The following is a 19,132-nucleotide window of genomic DNA, read 5'->3' as shown; positions in this document are numbered from 1 at the left end:
AATTTATACAAAAATATGTACATACATATGTATACATATATAACATATATTTGACAAAACCATAAAAACAAAGTAAGGGAGATACAGTTGCTGTAAAAATAATAGCAGTAAAATTCAAAAGGAGGTTTAACTTAGAGTATGGGAAGAAAAAAATTAGAGTGTTGACACCTGTTTGAAAATTGCAATTATAGTTGATTGATAAAAAATTAAACCGAAAATATTTTTCTTGAGGATTGCCTCCTGTTTGTAAACTTTTGTTTAATTTGAAAGATAAAATGAATATTGCTATATGAGTATAAAATTGAAGAGGTTTAGGAAAGTTTACTGCCGAAAATATTTTCGAGGAGGGTTGCCACCTGTTTACAACTTGTTATTCAATACCACATAAATAGAAGTTTCAAAGCTTGCAAAATGTTCAGAAAAATTAATTAAACTTAAAAGAATTTTCAAAAAAATTTTGATATTTTTAATTAGATTTCCTAGAAAGATTTCGAGTATGCGGTTTTATGGCCTATTCAATTTCAGTAAAAGAAAGTCCAAGTTTGAAGTCGCTAAAAATTACAATTGTGGATTCTTTACTCGAGGAAGTGTCACATATAACAATCCGTCTATGAAAATCTATTCAAACTACTATTCAAATTACTATAAACGACCATCAGGTTAAGGTGCTAGCTTTCATTAAAGGCTAAGTGAAAGGTTTTATCACGTTTCCTTTATTTGCTAGAGCTTCTCAAATATTGCAAAAAAACGCGATTTTTTGACACTCTGATCTCGCCTCTCTCAAAATCTGGACCTGATGGAAACTTTATACTTACGGATTTGTAATCAGTATAAAAAAGTTTATAAAAAAAAAGCTTTAACATTTGCCGCACCAAAATCAGTGTTGCCCTGTGTACGCTTTCCACACAACACAATGATCACTGTTATTATTTTATCGCGCTATTCAATCGTGAAATACAACAGAACTTGGACGAATCTGGTAACTTTCTTTTTGAATTCTTGAAGTACGTGGTTGTTGCTACTATCTTCAAAGTGCAGAACAGCCCGATTGCCCGCGATTACAACTTTTCCAACAATCAAATAAAAAAATATTGTTGATGGTAGATTTTTCCGACAGGGTGGTAAGATGATTTATTTTGGAACGAATTTCCGTCATCCCGTGTCAAGCTTGGTTTGCAGACAATGACACTGAAGATGATACAGCGCCGAAACCGGTTTGTCTGCAAGCCAAACGTGACAAGGGATGACGGAAATTCGTTCCAAAATAAATCAAAAAAATATTTTTATATTTATTTTGAGACCGCTTTTGCAATTAATTTTTCGATACATATATTTACTTGTGTCAAAAATTTAAATGTAATGACTTAGATTATTTAAGATACTGTCAGAGACGCTCTCTACGTCGCAAAAAATAATTAAGTGCTTTAAAAACTATTTTAAAATCAAATTTCCGAAGCACAATTTTAGAACTTTAGTGAGAACAGCGAGTTCAAACTGCTCTTGTAAAAAAGATACAAAAAAAAGGTGCTTAATACTTTTCATCCACAATGCAATGGACCTTCCTCTTGACAAATTACATTTTAAAAATAACATTTTTGCAACAGTCGGACAACTTTAATTTTTGAAATATTGTCCAGCTTTTTCAGTTTGCGAAGTTGCGCCCGTTATGCATACCGAAAGTAGACAGCTCCTTCTGCCCTTGGTCCTTCTATAGCGCCCTCTATTGCGTTATCCACCCCTGGATGCCGAACAACAGTGAAATAATAGTATTTTTGATGCGCCTAACTATGTCCGTGTCCGCCTTACCAGTTTTGTGGCCCTGTCGATTGCCACCAGTTCCGCCTGAAAAACGCTACAGTGGTCGGGAAGACGAAAGCTATGGGAGATTCCCAGGTGTTCGGAGTATACTCTTTCGAGCTTCCAGACGTCTGGGTATTTATGGATTCACCCGCCAGTCCTTACAGCATCTTGTTTCCGCTCTTCCCTTGAGAGTAGGAGAGTCATAAATGCTGCTGTGGGAGCAGGGTTTCGAAGTGAAGCCCCGTTAGTATCCTACCATCCCCATAACTAATATTTGACCACTTGTCTAGACTGTTCTTGCAGAGGGTTAATAACCTAAGCGATTTAATTTCACTTCAGCTGTCTCCGAGACAGCATTGGAAATACATTTGTCTGTGTACATATCAAAATAGCTTATTTAAGAGAAAATATGAGCAGTTTAATGCGCTCTTGGTAACCCCAACAGAATACATATTTCAATTAAAGCTTTACAAATAAACAATAATCACTTATATACCTCTGATTCGAATAAGGAATTAAAAAATAATAATTACAATAAAATACGCATCAAAGAAATGATTCATATCAAAGTAAAAAATTATCTACATACATACATAAGTATGTACANTCAAAATAGCTTATTTAAGAGAAAATATGAGCAGTTTAATGCGCTCTTGGTAACCCCAACAGAATACATATTTCAATTAAAGCTTTACAAATAAACAATAATCACTTATGTATATACCTCTGATTCGAATAAGGAATTAAAAAAAAAAATTATAATAAAATACGCATCAAAGAAATGATTCATATCAAAGTAAAAAATTATCTACATACATACATAAGTATGTATGTATGCATGCACTCACCGCATTGAATTCATCTTGTCGCTGCATGTGATGCTGTATGAACATGACATTGTGAATAGCCTTTTCCAGCTCAAAGGGATACTTCTTGCGTTGCGCCACATCACTCAGTGAATCGTCCAGACCGGAAAGCACCGAAGGCAAGCCATTATAACCGCTAAGCGTGCTTAAGCCGCCACCCAAAGCACCCACCAGACCGCTAAAGCTGTACGAAAACAATGAAAGAAAGAAGACACAACAGAAATGAAGTAAAATGTTTTAAGTAAATCCGACCCAAGTAAATACACATGTATTTATGTATGTGTGTATGTAAATACAACTGCATTCAACCACATTCACATTTACATTCACAACCACTCTATCTCCCCCTCCAGTTCAATAAAATTTAATTACCGATTCGTGGCGCTGGTTGCATGCAGTCCATTACAGCCACCACCGCCAAATCCGCCCATGCGTCCCTGCATGCGGCGCAGCGAGTCCGGACTGGAACTGCCCGAATTCATTTGCATCTCATCCATGAGCGCCTTGCCGAACTTGGTTTTGCTGAACTTGGTGCCATAGTTGATTTTACTTGCGGCTAAATCGCGCAGCAGATCCTTGGGTACGCGCATCAACAACAACTTCGGCAGGCGCTTGATGAAGAAGGCACGCACCCATGGCGCCATTTTGTGTGTGCTCGGTTTGCGGTAGTGTATGTTGAGTATAATGATGGTGATGACAACGCTCAACCCCACCAGCAGCATAGTAAAAAGTAGATATTTCCCGAGTAGTGGTAGAGCCAGCGATGTTGACGGTATGATTTCGGAGATCAGCAGGAAGAACATAGTCTGTGAGAGCAGAATGCTGATGCACAGAGCGATTTTCTCACCAGAATCGGCGGGCAGATAGAATACCAGCACCGAAAGATATGAAATACCCACACACGGTATAATGAGATTAACGGTATAGAAGAGAGTTTTGCGACGTAGCGTTATGTTAAAGAAGATGTCTGAAAATACAAAAATAATAAAAGAAGCAAAAAACACAACCTACTGAAATACTTATATGTATAAAAATTTAAGAGTACCGTTAATTTCTTCATGATTCAGTGATCGAAACTTAACCAAATTAATACGGAAGCACCCTTAAGGTCTCACATTTGCGATGAAAAAATAACTATCGAAAACTATTAGATGGGATGATTTAACAAAAAAAAAAAGAAGAAAAATTGCTGTATGAATTGTATGTAATTTTCAAACCTTAATGTCATTCGTTAAACAACTGGGAAATCCGAAGTTAGCCCAGCCCACATTATAAAATCGTGCCTGGCAACTTCAAAACCAGGGTGGACAAGTGGTGGAAGGCTTATTGTCTTCAACAGTCGGAAAATTTTGTCTTCATAACATTGCGTTCGACAACAGAGAAAGGCTAATTTACTTCGCAGTCACTAGGATAATGACTACAAGTCACCAGCATAAAGTCACCTTAGTGTATACCGCTCAAAAAAAGAACAAAACCGGATTTGATGGGCGGATGATAAGAGGAGGCAACTTTGACTAAATTGTTGCAGCTAAGGACTGGATAAGCCTCTATGCAATAAAAAAACCAGCGTATTTAAGGCAGTGCGACAAAAGTTCGACGATGAAAAGCTTTGCTCACAACGAATATCTGAGAAATTTCCCGCTCTACTCTCAATTCTGTATAGACTCGTCACTTCGTACCGCTGCAGAAGAGGTTAGGTTATGTGAGGTAGGCTGGCTAGCCCTTAAGGTTCATAGCGTTCTCAATCANTCCAAAGTTAATGTTAGTCGGTGCGACTAACAATCCCGCAGACGGCGTCAGAAGAGCGAAGCACTTCCAGGGTTAAACAACTATATGATCAGCGATATCAACTCAAAGCAGATTTCGTAGCAGGGGTTAATAAATATATTCTGTATACTAAACAACTAAAGTTGAAATAGGGGGCACAGTTGATCAAACCCGGTCGCGGTGCAATGGGCCTGGATAACCATAATTGCTAATAATAATAATAGCTAATTGTTTCCGTTAGTTTTTATTTTTGCGAAGGACCGATATCTATAGAGTCGGAATCCCTCACCAAGGTCTTGGAAAACTGGGTTAACAGGATGCGCTACTGCGAAGCCTGCCCAGGCAGCTACATGAATGAAGTCGTGTTCCATAAATAATGGCACTCATTACTATTTCGAATAAATCAATAACACAGGCCAATAAAAATTGAAAAAAAAAATCGTGTGGCATATATATAAAATGTATGGCTTATAAATAAGTGAGCATCGCGACAAGGTGCAGGGATGGTATTTTCAGGGATGGATAAGTGGAAGATTGTATCAGCTTTTGTTTTTTTGCTAGAGCTTCTCAAATATTGCAAAACACTTTGACCACGTTTTTCTCAAAAGCTAATGAAAACTTTATACTTACAGATTCGTAATCAGCGTTGCCCTGTGTAATATACCATAAAAAATTATGTTTTAAATTTTTTTTCAGTTAAAAAAAATTACTATGGATAGCCCAACGGCATTCTGGCACTTCCGTCATCGGTAACAAAGTCTAACATACAGTGGTGGAAGAAATAATAGAAACTTCTTATTTTGACCAGTTTTGGCTATACTACTTTTGTTTATTCAATGTTTAATATTTATTTATAAAGGTCTTGCGCATTATATAACACGCACCATATAAATTCATATTTCAAACTTTGTACAAAAATTATAAAAATTCAAGAAAATTTAACAAAATCTCCCAAAAATTTCAAAACTTTTGATAATTTAGATTTTGGGATTATTTCTTTCACCGCTGTACATACATCGTCTTCCACAACATTATAAACTAAGTAAAATCCATTGTTTCGCTGAGTGTAAAATATGAAAAATTACAAGATCCCTTTTGTCGATTATAAAATCCATGAGATGAAATAATCAACTAGAGACTCATAAACAATTTATACCTTTCGACTGGAAAATTAAGGTATGCAAGCAGAAAGGTCGATACGAGCGCGTTATGGCAAAGATGAGTAGTCTGCTTGAATTTATTAGAAAAGGATACACACTCACACACAAACACCACAAAACACAAGAAAGCGTGCGCCAGCGTTAATCGGTTTAGCTTTGGCCNTATTTATTTATAAAGGTCTTGCGCATTATATAACACGCACCATATAAATTCATATTTCAAACTTTGTACAAAAATTATAAAAATTCAAGAAAATTTAACAAAATCTCCCAAAAATTTCAAAATTTTTGATAATTTGGATTTTGGGATTATTTCTTTCACCGCTGTACATACATATGTACATACATCGTTTTCCACAACATTATAAACTAAGTAAAATCCATTGTTTCGCTGAGTGTAAAATATGAAAAACTACAAGATACCTTTTGTCGATTATAAAATCTATGAGATGAAATAATCAACTAGAGACTCATAAACAATTTACACCTTTCCACTGGAAAATTAAGGTATGCAAGCAGAAAGGTCGATACGAGCGCGTTATGGCAAAGATGAGTAGTCTACTTGAATTTATTAGAAAAGGATACACACTCACACACAAACACCACAAAACACAAGAGAGCGTGCGCCAGCGTTAATCGGTTTAGCTTTGGCTGAATTGAATTTTGAAATGAAATGAAATAATCAACGAGAGACTCATAAATTTTGGCTGTTGCTCTGCCGACGGTGATTGCTGCCTTTGTAATTTATGTAATTTTTGTTGTTTTCTATGTTTTTTTGTTGGTATTTTTTGTAATTCTTACTTTTGTGATTTATGATGTGTGTGACTTTTGAGGCTTATACATTGCAAGCGCTCGTACTTTAGTGAGTTTGAGTGTAAGTATTTATGTAGATGTTCAATACATACCCTGCACGGAAACTCCAAACCAAATTTCTAGTTCCGTACTACTATCTCCAATAACTACATATCGCCAGATAAGAGTGAAAAGTAGTCTGCTAAGTCCACTTTCTAAGTCCAAAATAGTCACAGAAAATGTGATGAATTCCAAAAAATCAACAATTTTTCATGGAAATCTATATTNACACAAGAGAGCGTGCGCCAGCGTTAATCGGTTTAGCTTTGGCTGAATTGAATTTTGAAATGAAATGAAATAATCAACGAGAGACTCATAAATTTTGGCTGTTGCTCTGCCGACGGTGATTGCTGCCTTTGTAATTTATGTAATTTTTGTTGTTTTCTATGTTTTTTTGTTGGTATTTTTTGTAATTCTTACTTTTGTGATTTATGATGTGTGTGACTTTTGAGGCATTGCAAGTGCTCGTACTTAGTGAGTTTGAGTGTGAGTGTTTATGTAGATGTTCAATACATACCCTGTACGGAAACTCCAAACCAAATTTCTAGTTCCGTACTACTATCTCCAATAACTACATATCGCCAGATAAGAGTGAAAAGTAGACTGCTAAGTCCACTTTCTAAGTCCAAAATAGTCACAGAAAATGTGATGAATTCCAAAAAATCAACAATTTTTCATGGAAATCTATATCCAAGGTAACGAATTTAGAACTAGTTCGGAAATATCGAAATGCTCAGCTTGAATTATATTCATTCAAAAAAATTTGATTTCAAATTAAAAACGCATTTCTTCGAAAATAATTTAAAAGCGCTTCCATGGGAAAACCAAAATGACTGTTACTTTTTTCGTCTATCGAACTGGTTTGGAACTATAGAAAAAGGGATGCAGCGCAACCTAGAAAATTAAGGAACACAAGAGATTTTAAATTTTTTAATCTGAATCTTTAGAGAATTTTCGGGTATGAAGTTTTATAGCCAAAAAAAATGTTAGTCTAATGAAAGGCAAGTTTCAACCGACTAAAAAATCGCGTTGATTTTTGAGAATATTTTTTTTTGGAGACAACATTTTCCGTTTTTTTTTTATAGTACAACAAGGACAATTCACCGAAACTGGCGTTGTTTTTTTGAAATTTTGTTGCTAACGATCTCCCGCGTTTTATTTCGTAATTCATGTTTATATGGAAAAGAGTGGCAAAATCCGTTACAAAAAAAAAATCTCAAAAACCAACGGGATTTGTAGCTTTTTTAAACCTTCTACTTCATTAAACTAAAATTGTATGGGCTATAAAACTAAAAATATACCCAAAAATGTTCTAAAGATTCAAAGTTAAAAATTGAAATTTTAACGAAAATTTGTTGAATTTTCCTAAATTTTGTATAAAGTTAGAAACTGTGTTTATAAGGTTCTCGTTGACTTGGACGGTATTTTTATAGAAAAATAACCAAACAAAAATTCGAAAAACATTACGAATATTTAAAAAAATCAACACGTGGTTATTTGTTTGAGTCTCTGTATATGAAAATTAGGGTGGTAAAAAAAAACTGATGTCGAAATTTTAATGCTCTAGACCCTAGGATTGTTTTAACACGAAAAAATACATAAATTTTTTATTTTTTTTTTTCGATCGGAAAACTCTGGTTCTCTTCAAGAGACTTGTCATAGTAATACCCAATTATTTATTTAATGATTTTTAAACCATATAGATTTTTTATTGACTCCCCCTTGCATTTTCTGTGATTTTTGGCAGGGCTATAAAATGTAGCTACTATGAAAAATGGTTAAATAAATTATTAGGTATTATTCGATCGAAAAATATTGATTTTCAAGAGTTCTATACCATTTCTACAAAAACTTGTTTTTCCCATATAAAATACATGGAAAATTTTGAGCAGCACTTTGAGTGAACTCTAAATATTTTGACAAGCTTTTATTTAACTAGCTCTGTATGTATGTATATATCGTCGTTAAAGTACAAAACCGCGTATCAACAAAATGCAAAACGACGTATCAAGATAATTCAAAACCGCGTATGTGAATTATGTAAATTATCTTCTAGAGAGTAAAAACACTCATATTTTAAAATGGTTCTCTTTTTTATAAAGTAATTTCTAGCTAGTATATTTCAGGACAAGGTTTTGTACTTTAAACGACGATATGTATGTTTGTTAGGGGCAAATCATGAAATCAATTTTTTTTACCAACTTCCCGATGACACAGAGACTTGAAATTTCACAATTGGCTAAGAGCCCGATGACAATCCAATACGAAATATAAATTACTTCGATAGGTAACGCAGCAGTCGAGATATTTGAAAACCGGTATTTATGGTCCGATTTCGTTCATATTTAGAAAGCTTGAGTTGAAAAAATATATATTTTTTTTACTAATATTAATGTATCTGATTTCAAAATAAAGAAACAGGGGTATTATTTTTGGGGTATAGAAGAATCCTAAAGGGTGAGAGCATTAAAATTCTGAATTTACTTTTTCCACATTCATTTTTTAGGACCACCCTAATGCTCATACATGTATGGGTATACAAATTTGCGCCTTTGTTTTTGCGTGCTAGAGCGTTTGCGTCCGTTTTGGCCATGTTGACAGTTTGATTACACTTTGCTTGCAAAATAATGAAGTCTTACGCCCAGACTATGTTGCTACTTACTGCCTCACCACAGCTGCCTGGCGCAATGGGAGTATTTGTCAGCAATATTGCAATGTATTGCATACAAAAATACCCAATATGCTCTACTAGCTATGCAGAATAGATAAAATGCGCATTCATACATGCAAATAGTCGAATTGAAATTTTTTGAAATGATTTCCTTTGCTTTCTTTGGTATTTTTTGTTTGTGTTTCATTTACTGATTTTCAAAACTGGAAAATCCTCTTCGAAATTCCTTTAGGACTATATATTTATCAACTCACATACAACATAACAGTAAANCGGCACAAATGCAAATCCCCAATCGACTTCTTCTCGATTTCAATTCATGGCGCGTTGTTGGTGTGGCGGCTTTATTGAGGTTTGGGAGAGGCACCTACGTACAAACATACATACATACATACATCACACTATGGAGAATTCTACTAAGCCACATAAAGCATATTAAATTAAGTTAAATGCCGAAAAATGAAATATTTTTAGGATTATACTCATAAGTATGTACATACAATAAACGTTTATATAAGTAGAATGTTTACTGATCAAGAATATTTGAAATAAATTATAAAAAAAAATTTGAATGAGATAAACAAAAAAATATAAATTTTTTGTTGTTGTATTTTCCAACATTTTATTTTATTTTTTCAATACCTGGATATGGTTCAGCACAACAGGGATAGTATTTCTCATGCCGCTCTGCAGGCACACCCAGTATATCCCACTCCACACTAGGATAATATTCACGCAGATCTATGCCGATTTCGACCTTGTTATCTTTGTCGTTCCTTTGATTGATGTGCTTTAAATCAATCTGTGATAAAATGTACGAAAAAAGACGAAAGGTACAAGAAGGGAATAATAATTAGTTACGTATATAGTGGAAATCGCAATGGTAAAGGTAATGCTTATTGTAATGGTAATCGTAAGCGTCATTGTAGTGGCAGTCGTATTTTTCGTGTTTTCCTTCGTATTCAACTTCGTATTCGCCTTCGTGTCGGTATTCGTTTTCTCATGCGTCTTCTTCGTCTAATGTTTGTCTTCGTTCGTGATCATATATGTATATCTCCGTCTTCAGCTTCTGAATGGTCCTCAGTTTCGTAATCGCTTCCATCTATGCATTCGTCTCGGTATTCCTTTTGGTCTTAGTCTTCTTATTCCTCTGCGTAATCCTTTTCGTATCATACGCCTCACCACTTCGTCGCCATATTCGTAGACAGTCTTCGCGTTCATATTCGTTTGCGTCTCACCTTCGTCTCCGTGTTCGCCTTCGTATGTGTTTTCACGTTCCTCTTCGTATGCATGTTTATGCTCGTGTTCGTCTTTGTAGCCGTCTACGTAGCAGAAGCTACTTTTGCTTTCTAAGCAAAAAATATGACTTAAAAAAAAATAATACTTTTATTTACTTAACAAAACACAAAACTCAAAAAAAAACGATAATTTTCAGGCAAAACTAAAAAGTTAAAAAAAAAATTACTATTTATTTACTGACAAAAAAATCAAACATCAAGAAATAACGACTATTTTCCAAAAAAAAAATAACAATCAAAATTTTCAAGCAAAAAATAAAAAATTAAGAAAGGTTGTTGTCCAAACAAAAAAAAAGGTGTAAAAAAATATCGATTTTTTTGATCAATAAATAAAACTCACTAAAATGCTCAGCTTAACTTGAAGAGTTACTGATGCATATGTATCTGTTTTTTACTTAATCTCTCTTTACGCTCTATTAATACAATATGTACCTGATCACCATCGTAAGTCCACGAACCGAATTTCATGAAACATGTCTGCTGATCGAACGGAAAATAGCGCACATCAATTTCACAGGATGATTTGAAAATGGCCGGCGGAGTCCAAACCACCTTGCCCGTGTAATGGAGGATGGCTTTTGTCATGGTGGTGACAACGTATTCACCGTCGGCGCTGAAAAATAAAAAAAAAGTTACATTATTTTTGAAGTGTGGTTAGGCTTCGTTGGTTCAATATAGGCAAATGCAACTTAAACTTAGCTTTCTTAAATAAAAAAAAGTATTTCGTAAGTGGATTTAAAAATTTCTTCCGAAAAGTATGCAACATAAAATCGTATGGTTCGTATTGGAAAGCGCTGTAAACAATACTAGTAGAAATATTTTCCAAGGACCAGTTTTTCAGTGTACGGTTGTGTTCAAAACGCTCGTGCTGGCTAGTTTAAACTGAGAGCTCCTCAAAATATTTCAAAAACCTGTTTCTTACGATACATTTTTAAATACCTTATTCCCTTAATTCAAGCCTAATTTGATTTTTAAAATAGCCGGCAACCCTTCTACATGCAGTTTTGAAATAAAGCCTTTACCTGCGGATAACCATATTGTAAAAATGCATCAAATTTTTAAATACATAATTCGAATTCAATTTTCTAAACAGGTGGCGACCTTCTTCAACCTCTTTGATGCATAAATACATACATATGTATTCAAATTACACAATTCCCTGAATTAAGGTTTAATTTTATTTTTCAAACAGATGGCAACCCTGCCTTTTAAAAACTATTTCGATTGATGCCCTTATTTTAATAAATAATTTAAATTACTAAATATTTTAAATTGAATTTAATTATAAAACAGGTGGCAACTTTTTCCAACCACCTCAATAATATTCTAAATGTTCAAGCTAAAGGTTCTTAACAATATATTCTTAACAATAAATAATAAAATTCGACTAGACTTTTCAAACATGTGGCAACCCTTTTGAAAATATTTTCAAACTGCAAGCATTTTAAGCGTTGTAATTCAAATACTGAGTTCCAGTGCTCTAACACAAAATTTCCAGAGATATGCTGCATGAAACATTTCGTTTGTATGGGAGGTACCACGCCCCCCCTTTAGTCCAATCGAGAGAAAGACATCTTAAGTTGGAGTAAATGACGTCAGTGTGCTAAATTTCATTATGATCGGTTGTGTAGTTAAAGCGTGAAAGCGTAACAAACAAACAAACTCTCCAGCAAAGTCAAATAAGTATCTCAGCCGCTTATCGTTGAAGGTAAGATTTGTGGCATCATTTCAGCTGATTCCATGCGATAAGCTCCGCTCCACATTGTTCAGTGTGAACACATATAGCTTTCGTGGGTATTTCGTTATATTAAAAGCGCCTTTTTTAATATTACAACGTTTTATCAACTTACATTGTTGTTTGTCCAGACACCTTTGCTATAAACAAACTTCTTATAAAAAGTTTAGACATACACCTTGTCGGTAGATATCATATCAAAGAACATATAATTAGACACAAGAAGTAGATGTCGCCTCCCCGGAAGTAGTTAAATATATTACGCCTAAAAATATGCACTACATAGACTAAAGCGGAAATGGACGACACGCCATTCCTTTAAATACATACATATAATGCTGGGTTATATCTTTCAGAGATATACGCCATGCAGTAAGGGACCTTGCATTGTATCTGCGAGAGTGTAAAGTTTTAAGAGCTGTTTGACTAGCATAGAAGATAATAAAGACTCGTTTTTTCTCATTAGTTCTCTCGCTTGCATAATTCTTCTTTATATTTCAGTTCCTGTACTTTAGAGCATACTTAACCACATTTGATGCTTGATGCTTTAAATTTACGTTTACGTTTACGTTTTTTTACTTTAATACTAAAACAAAAAAAATATTATAAAAATATCGATTCAATGTATTTTTAATTTTCTGAGTCTTCATAGGGTGATTTGAACTTTGACGCCTATACGACACGCCTTAATTGACTCCAATCGGGATCAAAATTTATATGTCAAACCTTTGACCGTGGTATTACCGATTGAGGGGGTGAGACTGAAAAGATTGTTAATTTGATTTTTTAAGGACCACCCTAATGTATATACATACATACGTATCTATGATATGTTCGTTTCTAAAAAATACTCACTTATTATAGAGCACTATGTCCGGCAGCCAAATATGCTCCGATGGCACATACAATTCCGTTACACCGCCATACTCCGAAGGATCCCACTTAAATTTGTGATCCTGCCATTCGTGTTCGAGCCAAACGTTAGTTGTTAAAATTTGATCTTTTAAATTCTGTAAGAAATGTGGAAGAAAAAAAGCAATTAACGCGCGCAAAATTTTACATTGCAAGTCAAACGACATCGACATTAGGATCGCACTAAATTACTCAACGCCTCAGCAATAAAAAGATGCACAAGAAATGGAATAATGAAAGAATTTAGTTGATTGAAAAAAAAAAAAAAACACTTTGAGAAACTGCGAAAATTGAAAGAAATTCGCCGGCAATGCTATCGTCTCGCCGGCTGAACTCCACACTGCCTGCAAGCGCCTGATTGTATGCTTCGATTTGCTCGCTCTGCTCATTTAAATTCACTATTTATTTCATTTGTCACGTTTTCGTTTTTCGTTTTTCATTTCGTATTTTTTATTTGATTTTCTTTTTCCTATAATTGCTGACCTTTTGTTTCAAAGTGGAAATGCTCTTAATTTCGCCGTCATGTCCTTTTCCATTCATTGCTGTGCAAATGAAAAGTCTAATTTCTTGACTATTAAATAATGTATATGTATGTATGTATGTACTATGCATCTGCGCAAGTGAGAAGAAGTGTGGTTGTATGTTTTTTCGCACTATTTTTCATTCACTTTTGCATAGTAATTGCTTTTATGCATTGCCAATATATATATGTACATAGATTTGCTTGTTAGCTAGTTAGTTCTTTTATATGTATGCTTGTATGTTTGTATGTATGCATGTAAATACGTGAGTTTGCGTCTATTTGATGCCTTCAAATTGCTGTTCAATTGCCACTTTTGTGTCCTTTGTTGCCAATAAAAGGGTCCGACGGTGAAATTATTTTTGCTGATAGTGGCGTTAAAATGATTGACTTGAAGGCTCAAAACAGTTTTCATCGCACCTTTGTGTCTGTGTGATAGCTATTGTGTGTGCACATACACGTGTGCTAAAATGCTAAAAGTGCCGTCAAACGGAAGCATAAAAAACGGATTCAATTTAATTTTGGAATCACTGATAAACACGCAATCGGACAGGCAAGCAGTTACTTAGTCGGAAATACTCTGAAAATTTCAGATGTTAAGGTAGGTGTGTTTTGCGGAGCGAAAGATAAGATTTCAGCAGAGTAAAAATGTTAAAATTGATATCGTGTGCGAAACGGTTTAAGTATGTACATCTATTTTATGGTAATAATATGACTTATTGTGGCTTATACACATATGTACATACATACATAAATACACAGGCATCGTTTACGTTTTTAAAAGTGAATTAACTCAAGATACATATCTTATTTTTGATATTATACCGACAGCATTTCGAGGGCTGAGTGAAAGATCGACCTATATCAGTAGCCAGTTCGAAAACGAGCCAACTCAGATAACTTTTCAAGAAAGTCCTACTATAGAATTTGATTGAAGAACGCCGTACGTACGAATTATATATTGAAAAACACCCTATCTTAGAATTTGGAGGAAGAACGCCTTATCTTAACATATTTTCAATATAAGATAGGGTGTTCTTCAACAAAAATCTGAGATAGGTAATTCGCCAACCAAATTCTGAGGTAGGGCGCTCTTGAAAAGTTTTCTGAGATTCGGTTTCCGGTCGAATCTCGAGATAGGTCGAAATATTTTGTTGAATATTTTTAAAGTAAAGTCTCTTAAAAGTCTTAAAAAGAAGATAATGTAGAAACTGTTTAATGCAAGGACGGATTTAGGGGGGAAAGGGGGTTTGTGGGTTCGGATCCCCCCACGAATCTTCCAGTCTATGCCGTACGCTGTGAATAAGTTCTTTGTAACCTCATCTAGTTCAAGCCCCTTTTAATTCAGCTACTTACTTCCAAACTTACACTTACACTTCCTTAAAAACATTGCTTGAAAATTTTCTCACTTATTATTCCTAATCAAAATTGCAACGAAATATTCAGTCTAAAAACCGTATTTGGACGTATTTATTTTCATTAATATACAGACAATTCAATGAATTGTTTGTAAATTGTCGAACCCCTGGCTTCTCTCTTTATTTGTTTGGGGCTAGAGGAAAAGGACGAGTTGAAGAGCAAATCTGATGGCGTACAGCCGAGTGCCAATGCTGAAACCCATCTTCATTTTGACGAAAAAAACCGAGTCAAAAGAAGCCAAATTATCAAAGAAATCTAGTGGATGCGTACCAAGCTGAAATTCAATGAAATTTTTAAATCGGCCACACAAATTGCAGAAACTATTGGTACGGAGCAGGACGTAAAAAAATCAGGACAATTATGCTGAATGATATTATCGGCGGTCCATTTTCGTCCCATTTTTGGATCAGCATTTAGAAGAGCTTAATCTAAGATTTATGGAACACAGAGAACTACTGACAAATATACAAAACGTAATTCCAACAAACTGATCAGAGCATAATGAAGAAGCGTTGGACAAAACCGATAATGTCTTTAGGGAAGTATGGCCCAACGACGCACTATGGTGCCTCTGCCGCAAAAACGTTGCAAAACTAAAAATTTTCATGAAAGCGCTCGTATCTAATAACTAATAACTATCAACTAATCAAAATTGAAATTGAGGGTGGTTATTTGCTAAGTATTAACTTACCTGTATCAAAATTTCCTTCTGCGCCTTTACTTTCTACATAAATTGAAGTGAAACAGCCTTGGCTGAAAAAATGCGCCTAGGCAGGTTTAAGGTGGGGGAGGTTGTTTGTAACAGCCAAAATGGATCAAGATAAATATGGATAAATATGGACAAATGTTCAGAATGAAAAAAAGAAATCGGTTAAGCGGTGACTGTCTGCCCGTCCGACCATCCGTCTGTGCGCATGATAACTCGAGTAAAAGTTTAGACATCTTAACTTCGTTTGAGCGTAGGACGAACGGTATTGAAAATGGGCAAAATCAGACAATAATCCCATGTAACGGTAGTTTTCAGATATGCGAACGCTGCGATATTTAAGTAACTACCCTACAAGACGCGATTGACAGAAACTCCAACACATTCACAACGAAAACTAACACATATGCAAAATTTTATATGCCAGTTTGGCTCTGTAGGGAATGACTGTCATTTGATAGATCAAGTGAGTGTCAATGCTGATAGAACTAACGGTAGTTGGTTGCCATAGTAACCACAAGATTCACTAGGGCTGCATTTTGTGCTCAACAAAAGTAGTTGTACCTGCCAAATAATGTCGAGTACTGAAGTACTTGGATATAATTTTGAACTTAATTAGTTTAATTTTAATTTTATCATTATTCGACCCCGCTCATAGCAAAAGTAAGTAAAAATAAAAGTTTTCATTGTGGTATGACATTCTTTTTATATATAAACGTAATAAATAAAACCGTATTATAAAGTACTTGGTACTGAAGAAGTTCAAATGCGCACATCAACAGAAAAAAGAAAGACGCAAAACGAAAAGATGCTCAAAACTTAAAGTGCTGTGGAAAATTAAAGATAAGTTTTATAAAATATTGCATTTAAAATGAATAAAAGAGTTTTTAATACCGCCATGAGCAAGAAAAACGGATTTACGAATCCAATATTAAAAAATTGCATCGCATCGCCAGTTCTCTACCACTGCAGTCCTATTGCGCTGTGGATTTAATAGAAACAAAATTAAAAGATCCAGAGTATGCACAAGCCATGATAATGAATTATATTATGGAATACATATTTCACGTTCTAATTGCTGTACATACATCTTTCAAAGGTCAATTACATATATTAAAAATAAAAGGTGTATCTGAGGACGCAGCCAGCGGTATTAAACATTCAATTTCGGACGAGGCATTGCTGTAGCTTAACTGTGACGGCAGATGGTAGAGAAAACCACTAAACAAACTTATACTGGTTGACACAGTCCTACAAGGTAATATGTACACATATTAGGGACACAACCAGTTCTGACCATTTATTTTTTCGTTATTTATTTATAACTATATACCTATATATAAACCTTTTTAACATACTTTGTCAAAAATTCTCAAAAATCGACGCAAGTTCTTAAATAAATGGTCAAAACGTATAAATAAATAGTATCCCTAATTATGTGGCCACTGCCGTATACATACATATGTACATATCTTTTAACAATACAAACTTTTTTATAATCTATTTCAATCCACTTAGATGCATTTAAAAAGAAAGGTCCTGTTGAGTTCGAAAAGAAATCAGGAAGGCAATTGAGCTCAATGTAATGTATAATACTAGGATATTAGATTTAAGAATGTACATATGTACGTTGGTGGCAAAAATAATAGAAGCGCCTTATTTGGCTTAATTTTTGGCCACATTTCCCTTGTTTATTAATGTTTAATGTACTGTGCTTAGGGTAATGTATTTAGCTTCTAATTTGATGTAATGTACTTAGCTTCTAATTTTTTGACGATCAATAATTAGTTCATAAGATTTTATGAAAATAAAAGAAAAAACAAGTATTACATGTGTCATTAATGATAGATTTCTATATCGTGGGAGAGAGATCAGACTAGACGAATTTTTACATCAACTGTGAGTAATCAACAATGATATGAAAACATGACAGACTTGATGTGTCATAATTGATCGTTTATAACATCAAATTTGATTGCACATTACTGACTTATATTTCTATCAAGGTTGATCACTCATAATTGTCGAAGATTTACATCACTGATGATTAAAATTTGAAGGACGAACTCAAAGGGAGTAAGCAGTCTAGCAATATGCCAGAACGTATATGTTAGAAGGAGATGAAGCCCTTTAGAATTTGATAGAAACTTGTAGGTAGCCAGTGACAGAAATCTCTATCAGTCTTGCTGCTCAAATTATTGGTCAAATGATAGTCACTGTTCTTGCAGGGTACTGAAGTTCATTCACTTAAAATGACATTTGCATTGATTTTAAGGCGTAAAATGAGAATATTAAAATTTTTGGGAAAACACACATTTCATTTTATTTATTTAGTCGCGGCTAGAACATCGTCGCGTACACATGTGTCGCACTTACTTGAGTGCTGACCCCATGCGACCACTAACGTAACATTTTTTGACGAGGCGTTTTTCCAACACTTTTATTGGGGTCACTCTGGACCCCATGCGACTAATTGTGTGATTTTCTTTATNACTTACTTGAGTGCTGACCCCATGCGACCACTAACGTAACATTTTTTGACGAGGCGTTTTTCCAACACTTTTATTGGGGTCACTCTGGACCCCATGCGACTAATTGTGTGATTTTCTTTATGCGCCTAATTAAGGGTTAAGAAAATTTATCCTTCATGTGCTCGGCGGTCTACATTTGTAGCATTTTCGCCGAAAATTTATAATAAATAAAAGAATTGCACTACAACTGTGTCCGAGGTTTTCAGTAGCTTCCTAAAAATCAATTCTAAGCAGTTTTGGCTATTAAGCGTACAAACAAATAATTTCCCAGACCTTCGAAACCGTTATTTTCAAAATGACTCTCTCCTGGCCAGTAGTAGGCGACATATAACAGCGTGCGACACTCAATTTTACCTACAGAATGAAACTAGGTTTTTATTTTTTCTCTCTGACGTCAGGACTTTGAAATTTCAAGGATATGATAAATTCAAAAATTATTAAAAAATTCAGAGCAATGTAGAATAACAATATCAGTGTCAAACAAAATACAAATCTCTGTAAAATTGAAAGAAAATTAAATGTGCTGGTACACAAGGACGAGAGGGTATTGAAATTGTCCTGTTAAGTTAATTAGATAAAAAAAAAATGATTTAAAGGGACATTTTCAATACTTATTCGTCCATATGCACTAAAAAATTGAAAGTCTTTGAATTCTAAAAAATTTTCTCTTTATTGAATGCGTATACTGCTATTTCAGATCGCTCTAAATTTTTTAAATAATTTTTTCAATTTTTCGTATCCTTTAATATTCAAAGTCCTTTAAAAAAGAGATACTTCAGAGAGAAAACAAGAAACTCAGTTTTGCTATATTTGGCACCTAGTTTCGCGAGTATGTATGTATGTATCTATATTGTTAGGTAGGTATTTCGAATTTTGTGTTTGGAAAACAAGATGC

General features: G+C 34.4%; 1 protein-coding gene across 1 annotated transcript in view; it reads right to left on the bottom strand.

Moving 5' to 3' along the window:
• The window catches only part of nAChRalpha2 (nicotinic acetylcholine receptor alpha2), a 23,837-nt gene that overhangs the window by 1,760 nt on the left and 2,945 nt on the right, over positions 1-19,132 (bottom strand). The window contains exons 2-6 of the mRNA XM_017627563.1: positions 13,005-13,159; positions 10,847-11,027; positions 9,759-9,918; positions 3,039-3,633; positions 2,649-2,850 (exon numbers count right to left, since the gene is read on the bottom strand). Of these exons, the coding sequence (XP_017483052.1) occupies positions 2,649-2,850; positions 3,039-3,633; positions 9,759-9,918; positions 10,847-11,027; positions 13,005-13,159 (1,293 nt within the window). The remainder of the gene's footprint in view (positions 1-2,648; positions 2,851-3,038; positions 3,634-9,758; positions 9,919-10,846; positions 11,028-13,004; positions 13,160-19,132) is intronic.

This window comes from Rhagoletis zephyria, unplaced genomic scaffold (assembly GCF_001687245.7).
Source record: "Rhagoletis zephyria isolate East Lansing unplaced genomic scaffold, Rhagoletis_zephyria_1.1 Rzeph_scaffold_05318, whole genome shotgun sequence".
Taxonomy (NCBI): Eukaryota; Metazoa; Arthropoda; class Insecta; order Diptera; family Tephritidae; genus Rhagoletis; species Rhagoletis zephyria.
The sequence above is the reverse complement of the archived record's forward strand: the minus strand, read 5'-3'. Positions and strand labels throughout refer to the sequence as shown.